Below are 16,266 nucleotides of genomic sequence, written 5' to 3'. Positions count from 1 at the left end.
ACATACATTACATTACTTATCCTGTACTGATCCTGAGTTACAGCCTGTATTATACCCCAGAGCTGCACTCACTATTCTGCTGGTGCAGTCACTGTGTACATACATTACATTACTTATCCTGTACTGATCCTGAGTTACAGCCTGTATTATACCCCAGAGCTGCACTCACTATTCTGCTGGTGGAGTCACTGTGTACATACATTACATTACTTATCCTGTACTGATCCTGAGTTACATCCTGTATTATACTCCAGAGCTGCACTCACTATTCTGCTGGTGCAGTCACTGTGTACATACATTACTTATCCTGTACTGATCCTGAGTTACATCCTGTATTATACTCCGGAGCTGCACTCAATATTCTGCTGGTGGAGTCACTGTGTACATACATTACTTATCCTGTACTGATCCTGAGTTACATCCTGTATTATACTCCGGAGCTGCACTCACTATTCTGCTGGTGCAGTCACTGTGTACATACATTACATTACTTATCCTGTACTGATCCTGAGTTATATTCTGTATTATACTCCAGAGCTGCACTCACTATTCTGCTGGTGCAGTCACTGTGTACATACATTACTTATCCTGTACTGATCCTGAGTTACATCCTGTATTATACTCCAGAGCTGCACTCACTATTCTGCTGGTGCAGTCACTGTGCACATACATTACTTATCCTGTACTGATCCTCAGTTACATCCTGTATTATACTCCAGAGCTGCACTCACTATTCTGCTGGTGCAGTCACTGTGTACATACATTACTTATCCTGTACTGATCCCGAGTTACATCCTGTATTATACCCCAGAGCTGCACTCACTATTCTGCTGGTGGAGTCACTGTGTACATACATTACTTATCCTGTACTGATCCTGAGTTACATCCTGTATTATACTCCAGAGCTGCACTCACTATTCTGCTGGTGCAGTCACTGTGTACATACATTACTTATCCTGTACTGATCCTGAGTTACATCCTGTATTATACTCCAGAGCTGCACTCACTATTCTGCTGGTGCAGTCACTGTGCACATACATTACTTATCCTGTACTGATCCTCAGTTACATCCTGTATTATACTCCAGAGCTGCACTCACTATTCTGCTGGTGCAGTCACTGTGTACATACATTACTTATCCTGTACTGATCCCGAGTTACATCCTGTATTATACCCCAGAGCTGCACTCACTATTCTGCTGGTGGAGTCACTGTGTACATACATTACATTACTTATTACTGATATAACGGAATAGCGAGTGCAGCTGTAGAGTATAACATAGGATCAGTACAGGATAATATAATGTATGTACAGTGACTCCGCCTTTTTCATTATTTTATTCGTATATAAACTGTAAAATGGTGTTGGAAGGAGGGTTACTTCTGGATCCAGTTTGCTGACAACCTATTGAGTGTAGTTGCCTTTTTACATGTAGATTGTCAGAAGCTGTTGCTATAGTTTAGTTCAGCTTTGGTGCCAGCAATACAAGTTTCCATCACCCATGGCGGGTCCTCTTTATATCGAGCAAAACCTGATATTCTACATTATTCCTAGTGCTCTGCTTGAGTGGGCGGAGCATGTCTCACAGTCTCTGTCATGCCCCACCCATTGTATAATGATTGTATTACAGTGAAGTGAGATGGGGGTAGTGGTTCTGTATATATAAGACAGTTGTAGGGACAGGACGTCATCCGTGTTTGTGAAACAATCAGACTGAATTCTCTCTGCCCCCCCAGGTTTTCCCCCCTGGTCCTTACATCACGCCTCCTCTCTTCGGGGGCCATTTTCCAGGCAACCCACCCACAGCACCACATACTGGGACAAATTATAATCAAATGCCCCTGGGGTCTTTTTTGTCAGGTAAGACGTCGGTGATCTTCGTTCTCTCCTTTCAGTCTCTCTCTTCTTTCCATTTCCATTCTCGTGTTGTTTGTTATGTGTGTGTTGTATTCTCCGGCATAATGGATGTCTTGTTTTTATTGTTGTTTTGCGTATTTTGGCCTGCAGCTTAAGATACTGCCGCACGTTCAGGTTTCCTGATGCCGAATTGGTCTTTATTAAAAATATGGCTTCCTTTATTCTGTACAGAGCTGAGATGCTCTACAAGCACCCTTTGGATTTTCTGTCTTTTCCGTCAGACCAGGAGCTGACGGGCTCCTTATCTCTGCTCTCTGACATTATGAACGCTCATTACACCTCAGTTCTTATCTTGCTGATAAGAATGTGGCTTAAATAAGTGTTTATGACCTTTTGGTAATTCAGAGATAAGGTTTATTAGATGACCGGCACAGTACCAGTCACACAGTTAGAAAAACAGTTCACCTTTTGTGATAGAACGGCTCAATATTTTTAATAAAGGCCAATTGAAAAAATTATTTTTAGACAAAAATGAGTAACATGCAATCATAAAAAAAAAATTGCGTCCGAAGGTGTGCATAGCCTTTAAGGCACTGTTAAAAGTGAAGTCTGCACCATATAAGACGTGCGATGCCGGTTTAGTGTCGTCTGTGACTGATCATGGGGTCGCTGGGCTGATAGTGACGAGATATTTCGGGTGAGAGTGTGCGCCCTAAGGGCTCATTCATACGACCATAAGGGCTCCGTGCCCGTATTGTGGACCACAAACGGATGGGATACATTCTATCTTTTCTGGAGTGGAGCCGTGGATCGAAAGCCCGTGGAAACACTACAAAGCGCTTCTTTGGGCTTTTAGGTCCATGCAGACCGCGGACCCATTCAAGTCAGTGAGTACGCAATATGGGATTCACGGAGCCGGTGCCCGTGCATTGCTGTCGGCAACACGGGCGCGGAGCCCTTACGTGTGTGAGAATGAGCCCTAATAGTGATGACTATGACAATAACATGGTTTTCACTGGCAACGGGGGTCCAAATAAAGGGATACTAATCAGGTTAAAAGGAGCTTTTTGGATAGTTTACTACTAAGGTTAATAGTAAATCAGTACAAAAAGCTACTAAAAAGATAAAACAATAGAAATAAAATTAAATCTATGTTGCCCTGAAAATTTCTACATTAAAGCTGAAAATATTCCCGTCCTTTAAGGGGTTTTCTCACTTCAGCAAATGGCAAAAGGCACTTCCGAATGTATTGTGATTGTCCAAAATGGATTAATTTTTCCATCACATTATACTTTGCTTGTTTCCATGGTTACGACCACCCTGCAGTCCATCGGCGGTGACCGTGCTTGTACACGATAGGGAAAAATCACCGGCCTCTGATGACCAGGACCATGGGAGCGCACATAGGCTGGTGCTTTTTCCTATAGTGTTCAAGCACGACCACTGCAGCTGGATTACAGGGTGGTCATAACCATAGAAACCAGCAGTGTATAATGTAATGGAAAAATTGAATAAAGCCAGCAAAGGAAGCGGCAATATGGATAATCATAATACATTAGTAAGTGCCTTGTATTTACTTTCTTTACATGATAAATGCTATTTGCTGAAGTGAGAAAACCTCTTTAAATGAAATGTCAGAAGCATTTAGGCCCCTAAACCGCCACCAACCTGTTCTCTACGACGGTAACCGGTCGAAGGTTGAAGTGATCTCCTTTTATATTGTGGCCGATGCAGCATAACGGAAAAGCGGCTTCGGAGACCCACGCGGTGAAGTGGGGTGCACTTGCCTTAGGTAGCCTGCGATGACGTGCCTGTCTTGTGGGACGTCAATCAAGTCCAGAAGAGGACTTTCCAGCGTGACTCTCCCAAGAAGTGGCTCCACCCCCATGACTCCATGTATCACTTGCTGTTTTATCAGTTCTTTATTATATTATGCTATGTCGGCCAGAATATAGAAGGATGTCATTGAGAACCTGGGTAAGAGTTGCAGAAAACCTTTGCGCCGCAATCTGCGACAAATATATGCGAAAAATTTTTATGCCCCTCCTCCTTTTAGCCCAAAGATTGGAGCCTCTCCCCTATGAATTAAAATTCAGCTTCCCCCCCTTAGCATGAAGAGCGTTGGAAGATAATTTGGCTGTAAATGGCAAACCAGTGCTGGGATTTCCCACTGTGAAGGAGGCAGGGGCAGCTGCTTCGTGTTCAGCTTGCTGTGTGTGTATGTACTAGTAAAGGTAAAGACTCCATGGTCTTTTAGACTCTTGGATGCAGGAGGAGGTTTCTTTTATCTTCTCTTATGTTGGGTAAGAGCGATTTATTGCCTTTGCTGTTTTGTTACTTTCGTAGCTTAGTCGTTTCTTTCAAAATTCTGCCAGTTGCCCGTGGAAACAGACAGCAGTTTAACCCCGCCCCGCTGTCAGACATACCGTATGACCTAACAGCTGAGCTGTAACCATGTATCAGAGCTTCCCACAAAGTCAACAGAAACCAGACAGATTTATGAATGCTGCTCTGGATGTGATATTTATTTTTTATTTTCCCCAGCTTCTAATGGTCCTCCCATCCTGGTAAAGAAAGAGAGAGAGATGGACCTAATGGAAAGGAAAGACGGAAGATCTGGTGAGGTGATTTGTATTGACGACTGACCGCTTTCCCCGCCTGGTGTTTGCTATTACATGGGAAAGCATTGTGCAGTTCTTGACGGGAAGCAGTGACAGATATGACCGGCCAGGTGTGACAGCTCTGCAGGGTCGTGGCCCAGATTTCCTTCATAAAAAGAAGCCTACAATGAATCCAACCCCGCAGGGTGGCATGGACGATGGGTCTCTTTCTTCAATGAGTGCCAGTTATGTGAGCAAGGTGAAATTGGATCTGCGTCCCCCTGCCCGCCCCTTCCCTATCCCTCCAAGGGTAACACAGGCAACAGTGACCTTGCCCCCACCGTTCTTCGGGTGACCCAAGTGAAAATGGGCAGTGGTCTCCAACAACACTTTGAGTCTGTCGTCAGTCTCTCTATCCCTGTGTCCTCTTGGCCATCACCCTCTGGTGTCCTCTGTTCTTGCTAATGATGTATACCATGTATATATACAGACATACACACATTGCTTTCAGTATACCTCTGCCTGGCCTTGCAACGCCACACGTGGTTGTTTTTATTTCATGGTCCGCTTTTGTCTTCTGATGTACATATAAATTATACTTTTTATTTCAGCCTCCTGGAGTACTCGACTATTTATTTTCTCTATAATGTATATGTTTTATAAGTGGGTGGAGTAGAAAAAAGGGCATAATTTTCATTTGACTTCGGACTGCGTTTTGAAGGTGGTGGTCACCTGTCACTTGATCTTTACCCTTTCACCCCTGTATGGGAATCTGAACTTCACTGCAGGGGCCACCAAATCGCTGCCCCTAGGACTAATCTCTGTTCAGAGGCTGATGATCTGGGCAAGGAGGAAGTCAAGAGTCACCAAAGTGAAGCCTAGTCGGAGGTCAAGCCAAGATCAGGACAGGCAGAGTTCATGCAATACGCTAAACAGGCAGTAAGTCAGGGCAGGAGAGGCACAGGATCAAGGGAAGGCCTCTCCCCTATGAATTAAAATTCAGCTTCCCCCCTTAGCATGAAGAGCGTTGGAAGATAATTTGGCTGTAAATGGCAAACATTGAAAAATGTAATGATGAAATATGTAAGTGATTACAATATAAGGCTACATTCACACGACCGCAAGTGCTCTCTGGTCTGCAAATAGCAGAGCCGCAAAACACAGATGACGCGTGCGTTCCGCTTTTTGCGGACCGCACATGGCCAGCACTATTTAGAAAATGCCTATTTTTGTCCGTGATTGCGGACAAGAATATGACATGCTCTATATTTTTGCGGGGCTACGGAACTATGGATGCGGACAGCACACAGCACATTGAAATGAATGGGTTCACACCTTGCGGAACGCATGCTGACCCAGAATTGCGGTTGTGTGATTGCACCGTTAGAGCAAAAAGAGAGGTTTATTAGGGACAACTGTGCAATTGAAAACAGACTCTAGGACCCTGCTGGACTGCATCTAGCCTGGCTACAAGATGAGATACGGCCTCTAGCCTGGCTACAAGATGAGATACGGTCTCTAGCCTGGCTACAAGATGAGATACGGTCTCTAGCCTGGCTACAAGATGAGATACGGTCTCTAGCCTGGCTACAAGATGAGATACGGCCTCTAGCCTGGCTACAAGATGAGATACGGCCTCTAGCCTGGCTACAAGATGAGATACGGCCTCTAGCCTGGCTACAAGGTGAGATACGGCCTCTAGCCTGGCTACAAGGTGAGATACGGCCTCTAGCCTGGCTACAAGGTGAGATACGGCCTTTAGCCTGGCTACAAGATGAGATACGGCCTCTAGCCTGGCTACAAGATGAGATACGGCCTCTAGCCTGGCTACAAGATGAGATACGGCCTCTAGCCTGGCTACAAGATGAGATACGGCCTCTAGCCTGGCTACAAGATGAGATACGGCCTCTAGCCTGGCTACAAGATGAGATACAGCCTCTAGCCTGGCTACAAGATGAGATACGGCCTCTAGCCTGGCTACAAGATGAGATACGGTCTCTAGCCTGGCTACAAGATGAGATATGGTCTCTAGCCTGGCTACAAGGTGATATATTACTTCTAGCTTGGATACAAGATGAAATACGGCCTCTAGCCTGGCTACAAAGTGAGATACGTCCTCTAGCCCAGTGTTTCCCAACCAGTGTGCCTCCAGCTGTTGCAAAACTGCAACTCCCAGCATGCCCGCACAACCAAAGACTGTCCGGGCATGCTGGGAGTTGTAGTTTTGCAACAGCTGGAGGCACACTGGTTGGGAAACACTGCTCTAGCCTGGATACAAGATGAGATATGGTCTCTAACCTGGCTACAAGGTGAGATATGTCTTCTAGCTTGAATACAAGATGAGATACGTCCTCTAGCCTGGATACAAAAGTTAGATGCGGCCTCTAGTCTGGATACAAAGGTTAGATACGGCCTCTAGCCTGTATATAAAGGTGAGATACGGCCTCTAGCCTGGATACAAGGTGAAATTAGGCCTCTAGCCTGGCCACTAGGTGAGATATGGCCTCTAGCCTGGCCAACTGGTGAGATATGGCCTCTAGCCTGTCTACAAGGTGAGATACGCCCTCTAGCCTGGCTACAAGATGGTTGGGCATAGAGGCGTACTGGTTCTATATAATATCATGCGGCACCTTTTGCCCAAATATGTTGCAACTGGTCTTGTAGATCCTGCACACTTGTAGGCTGGTAAAGCTGGCATTCCAGCTGGTCCCATAAATGCTCGATTGGTAATACATCTGGTGAGTGGGCAGGCAAGGAAGTATTGTAATCTGGTGGAGACATTTCTGGGAAACTCTTGCTTTGTGCGGGCGAAAATAATTCTGCGGAAAATGCCAGTTGGAAGCCCTGCCATGAGAGGAACACATGTGATCGTAGATTGTTCTGCATAGCCGTATCTTTACTAGGGGTGACTGACTGTTGTATGTGACGGCTCCCTAGGTCATCAGTCCAGCAGTTGTCAGTCCTGCTATGAGAGAAACACATGTGGCCGCAGGATGTCCTGCCCATATCGCTGAGCTGTTAGCGTCCCTCGTATCACTGCTAGGGGTGACCGACTGACGTATGCGATGGCTGCCAGGTCATCACACCAGCAGCTGGGGCAGTGTCGTTCAACAGCAAAGGCAGGATTGAAGCTCTCACCACCAGGCCTCCATACTTGAATCCGACCATTGTCAGATCCTTTTCTAAAGCTGATATGGTTCCAGTCCATTGCAGTCCAGATTTCTCACTCACTACACCACTGCAAACAAAGTCATCGGTGACTGACAATGGAAGGGCAGGTAAAGGGCTCCATGATAGGGTAATGAAGGGGCCACCTGTGTCTGAATGGTGGACAACGAAACCATAGGATCTGCTCATGCTTGTTGAAAGATTAAACGATCCTCACTTCTGATAGTCTGTCTGGGCCACTCAGAGCCTGTTTGCCAAGTCCACATGCCCTCATGTAACCACTACTTTCAAGCCTCCTAAATCCTAGGTCGGAATGGCTTAGATGGCAGGCAATCCATCAAAATGACCATCCTGCTTCCAATAACACACCCCTCTTAACTGGGCAAAATGTCTTCAAGTGCATTGTAGAGGCATGTCTAGCAGTCAATGATCTCTTACCAAGAGATACACTACCCAAATGTAGCCTCTGAGAGCCTTTTTATAGGGCAGAGAGGGAAGCACTTTTGCACCCTCTTGTGGCAAGACCCAGTGTCTGCTCAGACCACACCATTAATCATTTACACATCTGCATGAGATATAACTGTGGGCTGAGTTTATCTTGGGGTGGTATTTTTTTTGTCACTGGACGTACCGTATATTTACTAAAGTCATACCTTCAATATTTAAAAAATAAAATAAAGTGAAGATGTTTTGGACTCTTGCCTAAAATCTCCTGTTTGGTATCTACAGCCCCTATTCTTAATTCTCTTGCGTAGGCTTTGTAAAAGCCATAGTATGGCACTAGTGGCACTCTTTGGAGCCATATTGTATCTCCATATATTGTGTTTAGTGATTAGCTGGTATCTTCGATAGAATGGCGAAGTCTTCACCATTAAAGGGGTATTTCCATCATAATGACCACTGTTAAATCTGTTAATCATTTGACAGTGATCATTTTTGTAAATATATTTAATTAACCAATTCCCACCCTTTAGGAGAAAATGTATCCCCATTTACCTCCTTGTTGTCATTCGGTCTCCCCTGGTTACGGCCAGCGCTCTTCTCCAGAATCCCTGTGGCCACACTTGTGCAGAGGACTCCTCCTTTTCTCCCGGCCGGGCCGCTCGCTGTCGTGAACGCGCACGCCACAGTACATGCGCCATGGTGACTTCTTCCTGGCCAGAATAGTACAGTGGCGCGAACTATACTGGCCAGGAATAAGTCACCATGGCGCATGCGCGGCGGCGTGCGCATTCAGTCCACACGCGGCCCGGCCTGGAAGAAGACGTCAATCAAGATGAAGCCCGCCCCCAGCCAGAATCCAGGAAGTGAACAGCGCACTGGCAGCAGGTAAGTATGAAAAGGCGCCATGGGAATACCCCTTTAAAGGTTTTTAACACAATGACGTTGGTCTCCGTTCTTCTTGCTCAATTGATGACCGTTACAGTGTTTTGTTGAAAGGGTTTTCTGAGATTTTTATACTGATGACGTATCCTCCAGATAGGTCATCAGTATCTAATTAGTGGGGGCCGACACCTGGCACCCCCCGCCGATCAGCTCTTGAGAAGGCACCTGTGAGTGAAGCTGCCTTCTTGTAGCTTACCAGGCACAGTGCTGTACATTGTATAGCTGCTGTGCTTGGTATCACGCTCTGCCCTATTTACTTGAATGGAGCTGAGCTGCTCCTAGGCCATGTCACTCGGCCTAGGAAAATAAGAGAGGAGGCTGCGTTGCTCACAGCACGCATTAGGATAGGTCATCAGTATAAAAATCTCGTAAAACCTCTTAAACAATGCTGGGTTCACTGTTGTGGCCAGCAATTGGCTGCGGTGGTCATATGGTGTATGGACACCATCGCTGAAGCAGAAAGGTGCCTGGGGAAGTTTCTATATTGTAACAGCAGGGAATTTGGAACATAAGCATTACTTATTTTCTTTTGCAGCATTGTAAGCTATTTTTAAATGGAGTTGGACAACCCATATTAATTTATACAGGTGAAAAAATTTGATGTGTAGCGATGAGGCCAACTCCACCAGTTGTGGTCAACTAGTAAAGATGCTTTAAAATATCCTCAAACATTGTAAGGAGAACACCAAGAAGACACACTGTTAGTGATGATCTTCATTATGTTTTATTCATGAAACCTTGGTCCAAACCTGACTACTTGCTTTACACCCAATTATCTAAAACAATTTGTTTCGCCAGTTCAGCTCCCGGAAAATCCATAATAACCACACCAACTGATCTCCTTCTGCTGCCCAATGGTGTCTTAAGGTTAAGATAGTCAAGAACTCTTGGGTTGATCTTACGAGCCAGAGACTCTGGGGTGTAAAGAAGCCAGTGGACTCCTGAGCAGTATGTCAAGTAAGCTCTTTCAGGATCCCCATTTTGAGCAACTGTTAGATGCCTCTCAACTTCAGCCCATTTCACGGAGTCATCACTAACTTGATAAGCATCTGAAATGCTCATTGGTCCAGGGTATGGAGGACCAAAATCTGGACCTTCACCTTTCGATGAGAAATCTTGTAGGATTACCACTTTCCCTCTGGCTTCGCCTAATGTTGGAAGGCTATTTGACTGAAGGAACCAGTGCGCTCCAATCTGGTTCAAAACCTCGGAAACACTCTGGTAAAAACTCCTGGTGTTTTGATATGGTTCATACTCTTCCTTCACTCTCATCAAAATTGTCTCACTTGGGTGCTCTGTTAGAAAGTTAACAGTATCCAAGAGAACCTGGAAGAAATCGGTACGCTGGTAGGACACACCATGAAAAATAGGCAACCCATCTTGGTAATGACGACATCTGATGTCCAAAAATCTAATTCCAGAATCATATTGGTTTTTTAGACTCCAGCTTTGACATTCAGCAAGGGGACCTCCAAAAAAAGCCATTGTGTCATGGGTTCCTGGTATGGCTAAGGCTGATAGTGGCAGGTGGTCAGGAAGATGAGACATCCAGTTTGGCCAGGTGACTGATGGTGCTTCTGTACGATCAAAGGCTGGAGTCTGGTCTCCTAAAACCCCAATAACCTGATGACAAATAGAGTAATCCAATCAATGGTATATACTCAGTAACTAATTACATTTCTTTATTTAAACAATTTTCTGCAATATACATCTAGTTAAAATTTTGCTTGCATATTTTTTTTTATTATATCTATACAGTAGCCTCTCCCTAAAGAAAATAAATGGTACGAACCTTTTGAGATTCAGTTTGGTTCGGACCTCAATCATTTCGGCCTGAACCAAAGTGGCTCAAATTGCCTGAAAATTAGTATATAACACCCTCTAGTCTCCTAGGACTCGTAATTTATGAATTCCCCCCCGGCTCTTAAATACAATGACAGTAATAGTATAGCATATCTGAATGAGATTCTCTGGGGGACGTGATAATAAAATTTTGTTTAGGGAGGCGTGCAAACTATATTTTAGGGTACATCCACACTCATCTGGGCATGATGAGTCTGGGCATGAGAAACAGTAAGTCGGTGTGGTTTTTTTCATTGCTTAAGGGGGATGCGCAGTCATGGGCTTTTTGTCTGCCGACCGGATCACAGTCTCTCCGGTCGGTGGATGAATTTTTCGAAGTTTTGGGTCTTATCTATGACGATCTGCGTCGGACATCCCTGGCCGATACCAAGCTGCGTTGCATTCGTCAGGGAGATCGTTCTGCTGAGATTTATTGCTCTGAGTTTAGGAGGTGGGCTACGGATACTGAGTGGAACGATCTGACTCTCCATAGTCAGTCAGTTTTGTCAGGGTTTATCAAGGAGGCTGAAGGACACTTTGGCCTTTCATGAAACTCCTGAGTCTCTAGGAGCTGCTATGTCTCTTGCAGTACGCATTGATAGACGCCTGAGAGAGGGATCCAGGGGCCCCCACTCTCAGGACGTACTATCACATAACGTATCGTCCTCCTCTGACACTTTGGGTAAAGATACTCCTGAGTTCAGGTCTGGGGATGAACCCATGCAGTTAGCGGGAGCTACTCCTGGATCCGCTTTTACGCATACTGCTAATAGGAAGGGAGTGTGTTTTTTCTGTGGACAGAAGGGACATTTTATCGGAGTATGTCCATACAGTCAGTGTAAAAAAAAAAAAGAAAAGGGACGTTTAATTCCCATCTGACTCTTGGAGGGGTGGAAGGAGAGTCTGAAAATTAGCATTTGTCTTTTACTGGTAGTAAGAAATTTCTCCTGACTGCTGAGGTGGTGCTAAAGTAAAAAACTGTAGGGATTGAGGTGTTTATCGACAGCGGGGAAGGGGTGAACCTGATTGATGCTCAGTTCGTCCTTATGCACGGGTTGTCACCAAGTGCATTAGAGAAAAACATTTCCGTTTTTGCTATTGATTCTGCACCTCTAGCTTAGAAGTGGTTATCTCAGATGGTGCATGACATCCGATTAAGAGTGGGTGACTTTCATCAGGAATTTATCTTGTGTTTTTGTGTTGGAGGGTCTCCCTGCTCCGGTGGTTCAGAAGCACAATCCAACCATCGATTGGTAAGCTAGACAGATTCTGGATTGGGGTGATTATTGCGTTGTTGACAATTGTCTTAATCTTTTTCTGTTTTAACTACTAAGACATTGCCTTTGGTGGGGGAGGATAGGTAGATGGTAAGAGGTTTATGAGGTGGTATTTCCTCGTGAACCATAAAGATGGGTTGAGCAGAGGGGGAGAGGGGAGGGAGGGAGTTATCGCAGGAGCCACTGAGGGTAAAGATGGTAGAAAAGGGTGTTCTACTCGGGACTGGTTTGTATGACTGTATATTATAATATAGGGTTATGGCACATAGGGTATTGATGTGGAATGTGAGAGGGTTGGCGGATAAGATAAAAAGGAGAGCAGTTTTTGATCTAGTAACTAAACATCTTCCTGCAATTTGTAGGTTTAGTTGAAACTCATTTGATATTAGAGAAAATGGATTATATGAAAAATAAATGGGCTCAGTATGAATATAATTCATGCCTTTCAACATACTCACATGGTGTTAGTGTATATATTGTGACAAAGTGAGAGGTTTGGTCTGGGAAAACTGGTATTTTCCTCCCAGCATGTGCTGCTGGGCTGATTTACAGCCAGGTGAGGTCAAATACCGGACCGGATTTTAAATGCCGGTCCAGGTTTTGGCAGCACCTGGCTGTCCTTGAATAGGCAGCTGGGCTCAGAAGCGAGGTCTCTGTGTTGGGATCTGGGAGCCTGGTGTCTGGATGGAGGCTTACTACCTGTTTGGCGTGAAAACAGGTTGGTGCTGCTGTCAGCAAGGACTCTTTGAGGCAGAATTGCCGCATGGTGTGGATTACCACCAACACCGCAAAGGTGACTTTTTGTTTGAATATGACTGTTTGTTTTGTCACTTGCCTAAAGTGTGAATAAAACACTGAACTGTTTTTGATTCAAAGAACTTGTTGTTGCCTCTATACTGCGTCCGCTAATCCTGTCTACCAGAGCGAGTCCCCACAATATACATAAGAAGATAGAATATGAACCAATGGGACAGATGATAGATAGGGAGGGAAGATTTGTTTTTTTATGATGTTGCTGGAATGGGATGATCTGTGTGTTAGCTTTTGTATGTATTCCTCCACCATTTGAAATGCAGGTTATGTCACAGTTAGCCAAATTCGTATGCAACAAGAGTAAGTGTCCGATACTAGTAGGACTATTCAGTAGGACTATCGGCTGTGTATCCACCTGACTTCTCCACAACGCAACTGATGGTCCCAACCCCATTTATAAGGCAAGAAATCCCACTTATTAAACCTGACAGGGCACACCTGTGAAGTGAAGACCATTTCAGGTGACTACCTCTTGAAGCTCATCAAGATAATGCCAAGAGTGTGCAAAGCAGTAATCAAAGCAAAAGGTGGCTACTTTGAAGAACCTAGAATATGACATATTTTCAGTTGTTTCACACTTTTTTGTTATGTATATAATTCCACATGTGTTAATTCATAGTTTTGATGCCTTCAGTGTGAATCTACAATTTTCATAGTCATGGAAATAAAGAAAACTCTTTGAATGAGAAGGTGTGTCCAAACTTTTGGTCTGGTCTGCACACTGTCCCTAAGATCGTTTTTTGTCAGACATTGCAAGACTCAACCGCCCTTATTTAGAGCCTTACACAGACTGATATTCTGCAGGGGCACCTCCCTGCCCGCTCCAGCACTGATGGGCTCATCCACGCTGTCTGTCAGCCTGTGAGCCAATCAGGGTAAGCTGTCCCCTCCCACTTCCTCTCTGGGTCATGTGAGCAACATCATCCTCCTTCTCCCTTAGTGCTTTTTCCTGCCCGCTTGTCCAGTAAAATAGCGCTACATGTCGTTTTACTGGATTTATCTGAAGCAAACCTGAAAATCTTTGAGTTCGTCTTGCGGACAAATTATTGTTACAAACTGATTCGCTCATCTGTAGCATTGCCAATTTTAGTCCTGTACAATGCGGTTATAGAAGAGCTGGATAGGACTAAACATGGCGCCAGTCATGTGATCAGTCATGTGACCCTCACAAGTATCATGTGACCTGGCTTACAGTTAACTGCCTAGGAGTCTAACAGGTGAATAGTAGAGTATTGAGGAGCAGAATATATACAGTATATACAGCATTACTACCTGCAGCAGTATCTCATCATGTATGTCAGTGTCTGCGCACAAACTGATCTGTGTGTGTTTTATTTTACACTAAACTTTATTAAAAACATGACCATCACCTAGAGACAGGCTGCCATTTTATACCATCACCTAGAGACAGGCTGCCATTTTATACCATCACCTAGAGACAGGCTGCCATTTTATACCATCACCTAGAGACAGGCTGCCATTTTATACCATCACCTAGAGACAGGCTGCCATTTTATACCATCACCTAGAGACAGGCTGCCATTTTATACCATCACCTAGAGACAGGCTGCCATTTTATACCATCACCTAGAGACAGGCTGCCATTTTATACCATCACCTAGAGACAGGCTGCCATTTTATACCATCACCTAGAGACAGGCTGCCATTTTATACCATCACCTAGAGACAGGCTGCCATTTTATACCATCACCTAGAGACAGGCTGCCATTTTGCAAACCACTTACAGACATAAAGCCATGTAAATACACCCAGTAATGTAGTTACTGCAATAAACAACATGGAAAATGATGATTGAATCACTAGTCCTATTTACTTATCACATGGATGTGTCCTATGTGCTGACCCAACACATGTATGTTGTGTAACACTGCTGACTCCTAAATGTCAAGCATTATATGATGTGGAGTGTCACATGTCTGATGCCATGTTTCAGTTGTGCCATGCATACATTACATAGGACTAATGCATGGGCTATATACAATTCTACTGCATATAGTGGTCTGCCTGTTATCACAAACGCATGTATGCAGATTTTTTTTAAAAACTGTATGATTTTCGATTATATAAAGAAAAACAAAAAACTGAAATACCCCTTTAATTATTATAAAACAGAATATAATACCTCTAATTTTGATTTGACTCACCAAAGCATACAGCAGCAATATTACAGTGCGATCCATGACTGCCAAACGTATCTGTAATTACCAAGGAAAGTATGACTGAAAGCTTAAGTTTTATATACATGTCATGGTGTAGTAGTGTATATACTGGATCTGTGCTGTGTGTATATACATGTCATGGTGTAGTAGTGTATATACTGGATCTGGGCTGTGTGTATATACATGTCATGGTGTAGTAGTGTATATACCGGATCTGGGCTGTGTGTATATACTTGTCATGGTGTAGTAGTGTATATACTGGATCTGGGCTGTGTGTATATACATGTCATGGTGTAGTAGTGTATATACTGTATCTGGGCTGTGTGTATATACATGTCATGGTGTAGTAGTGTATATACTGGATCTGGGCTGTGTGTATATACATGTCATGGTGTAGTAGTGTATATACTGGATCTGGGCTGTGTGTATATACATGTCATGGTGTAGCAGTGTATATACTGGATCTGTGCTGTGTGTATATACATGTCATGGTGTAGTAGTGTATATACTGGATCTGTGCTGTGTGTATATACATGTCATGGTGTAGTAGTGTATATACTGGATCTGGGCTGTGTGTATATACAGGTCATGGTGTAGTAGTGTATATACTGGATCTGTGCTGTGTGTATATACAGGTCATGGTGTAGTAGTGTATATACCGGATCTGGGCTGTGTGTATATACTTGTCATGGTGTAGTAGTGTATATACTGGATCTGGGCTGTGTGTATATACAGGTCATGGTGTAGTAGTGTATATACCGGATCTGGGCTGTGTGTATATACATGTCATGGTGTAGTAGTGTATATACTGGATCTGTGCTGTGTGTATATACATGTTATGGTGTAGTAGTGTATATACTGGATCTGGGCTGTGTGTGTATATACATGTCATGGTGTAGTAGTGTATATACTGGATCTGGGCTGTGTGTATATACAGGTCATGGTGTAGTAGTGTATATACCGGATCTGAGCTGTGTGTATATACATGTCATGGTGTAGTAGTGTATATACTGGATCTGTGCTGTGTGTATATACATGTCATGGTGTAGTAGTGTATATACTGGATCTGGGCTGTGTGTATATACATGTCATGGTGTAGTAGTGTATATACCGGATCTGGGCTGTGTGTATATACTTGTCATG

General features: G+C 44.2%; 2 protein-coding genes across 2 annotated transcripts in view; one reads left to right on the top strand and one right to left on the bottom strand.

Moving 5' to 3' along the window:
* CHD3 (chromodomain helicase DNA binding protein 3) overlaps positions 1 to 5,070 on the top strand; it is an 86,788-nt gene extending 81,718 nt beyond the window's left edge. The window contains 2 exon segments of the mRNA XM_044278900.1: positions 1,737 to 1,860; positions 4,402 to 5,070. Of these exon segments, the coding sequence (XP_044134835.1) occupies positions 1,737 to 1,860; positions 4,402 to 4,502 (225 nt within the window). The 3' untranslated portion in view covers positions 4,503 to 5,070.
* A 4,703-nt stretch (positions 5,071 to 9,773) lies between these two features.
* LOC122925594 (1-phosphatidylinositol phosphodiesterase-like) lies at positions 9,774 to 15,144 on the bottom strand. The gene is made up of 2 exons (XM_044276952.1): positions 15,109 to 15,144; positions 9,774 to 10,634 (listed from the first exon to the last, which is right to left on the bottom strand). The coding sequence occupies exons 1-2, from the start codon at positions 15,142 to 15,144 to the stop codon at positions 9,774 to 9,776; spliced, it is 897 nt and encodes a 298-aa protein (XP_044132887.1).
* Positions 15,145 to 16,266: the final 1,122 nt, after the last annotated feature.

Source organism: Bufo gargarizans, chromosome 2 (assembly GCF_014858855.1).
Source record: "Bufo gargarizans isolate SCDJY-AF-19 chromosome 2, ASM1485885v1, whole genome shotgun sequence".
NCBI classification, from domain to species: Eukaryota; Metazoa; Chordata; class Amphibia; order Anura; family Bufonidae; genus Bufo; species Bufo gargarizans.
This window is presented reverse-complemented; position numbering and strand designations above follow the sequence as displayed.

Excerpts from the sequence above, each read along its gene's own strand:
- LOC122925594 (XM_044276952.1), bottom strand. The coding sequence starts at position 15,144 with ATGGATCGCACTGTAATATTGCTGCTGTATGCTTTG. Across the intron at positions 10,635-15,108 it reads TATTGCTGCTGTATGCTTTG|GTTATTGGGGTTTTAGGAGA; the intron begins GTGAGTCAAATC and ends ATTTGTCATCAG.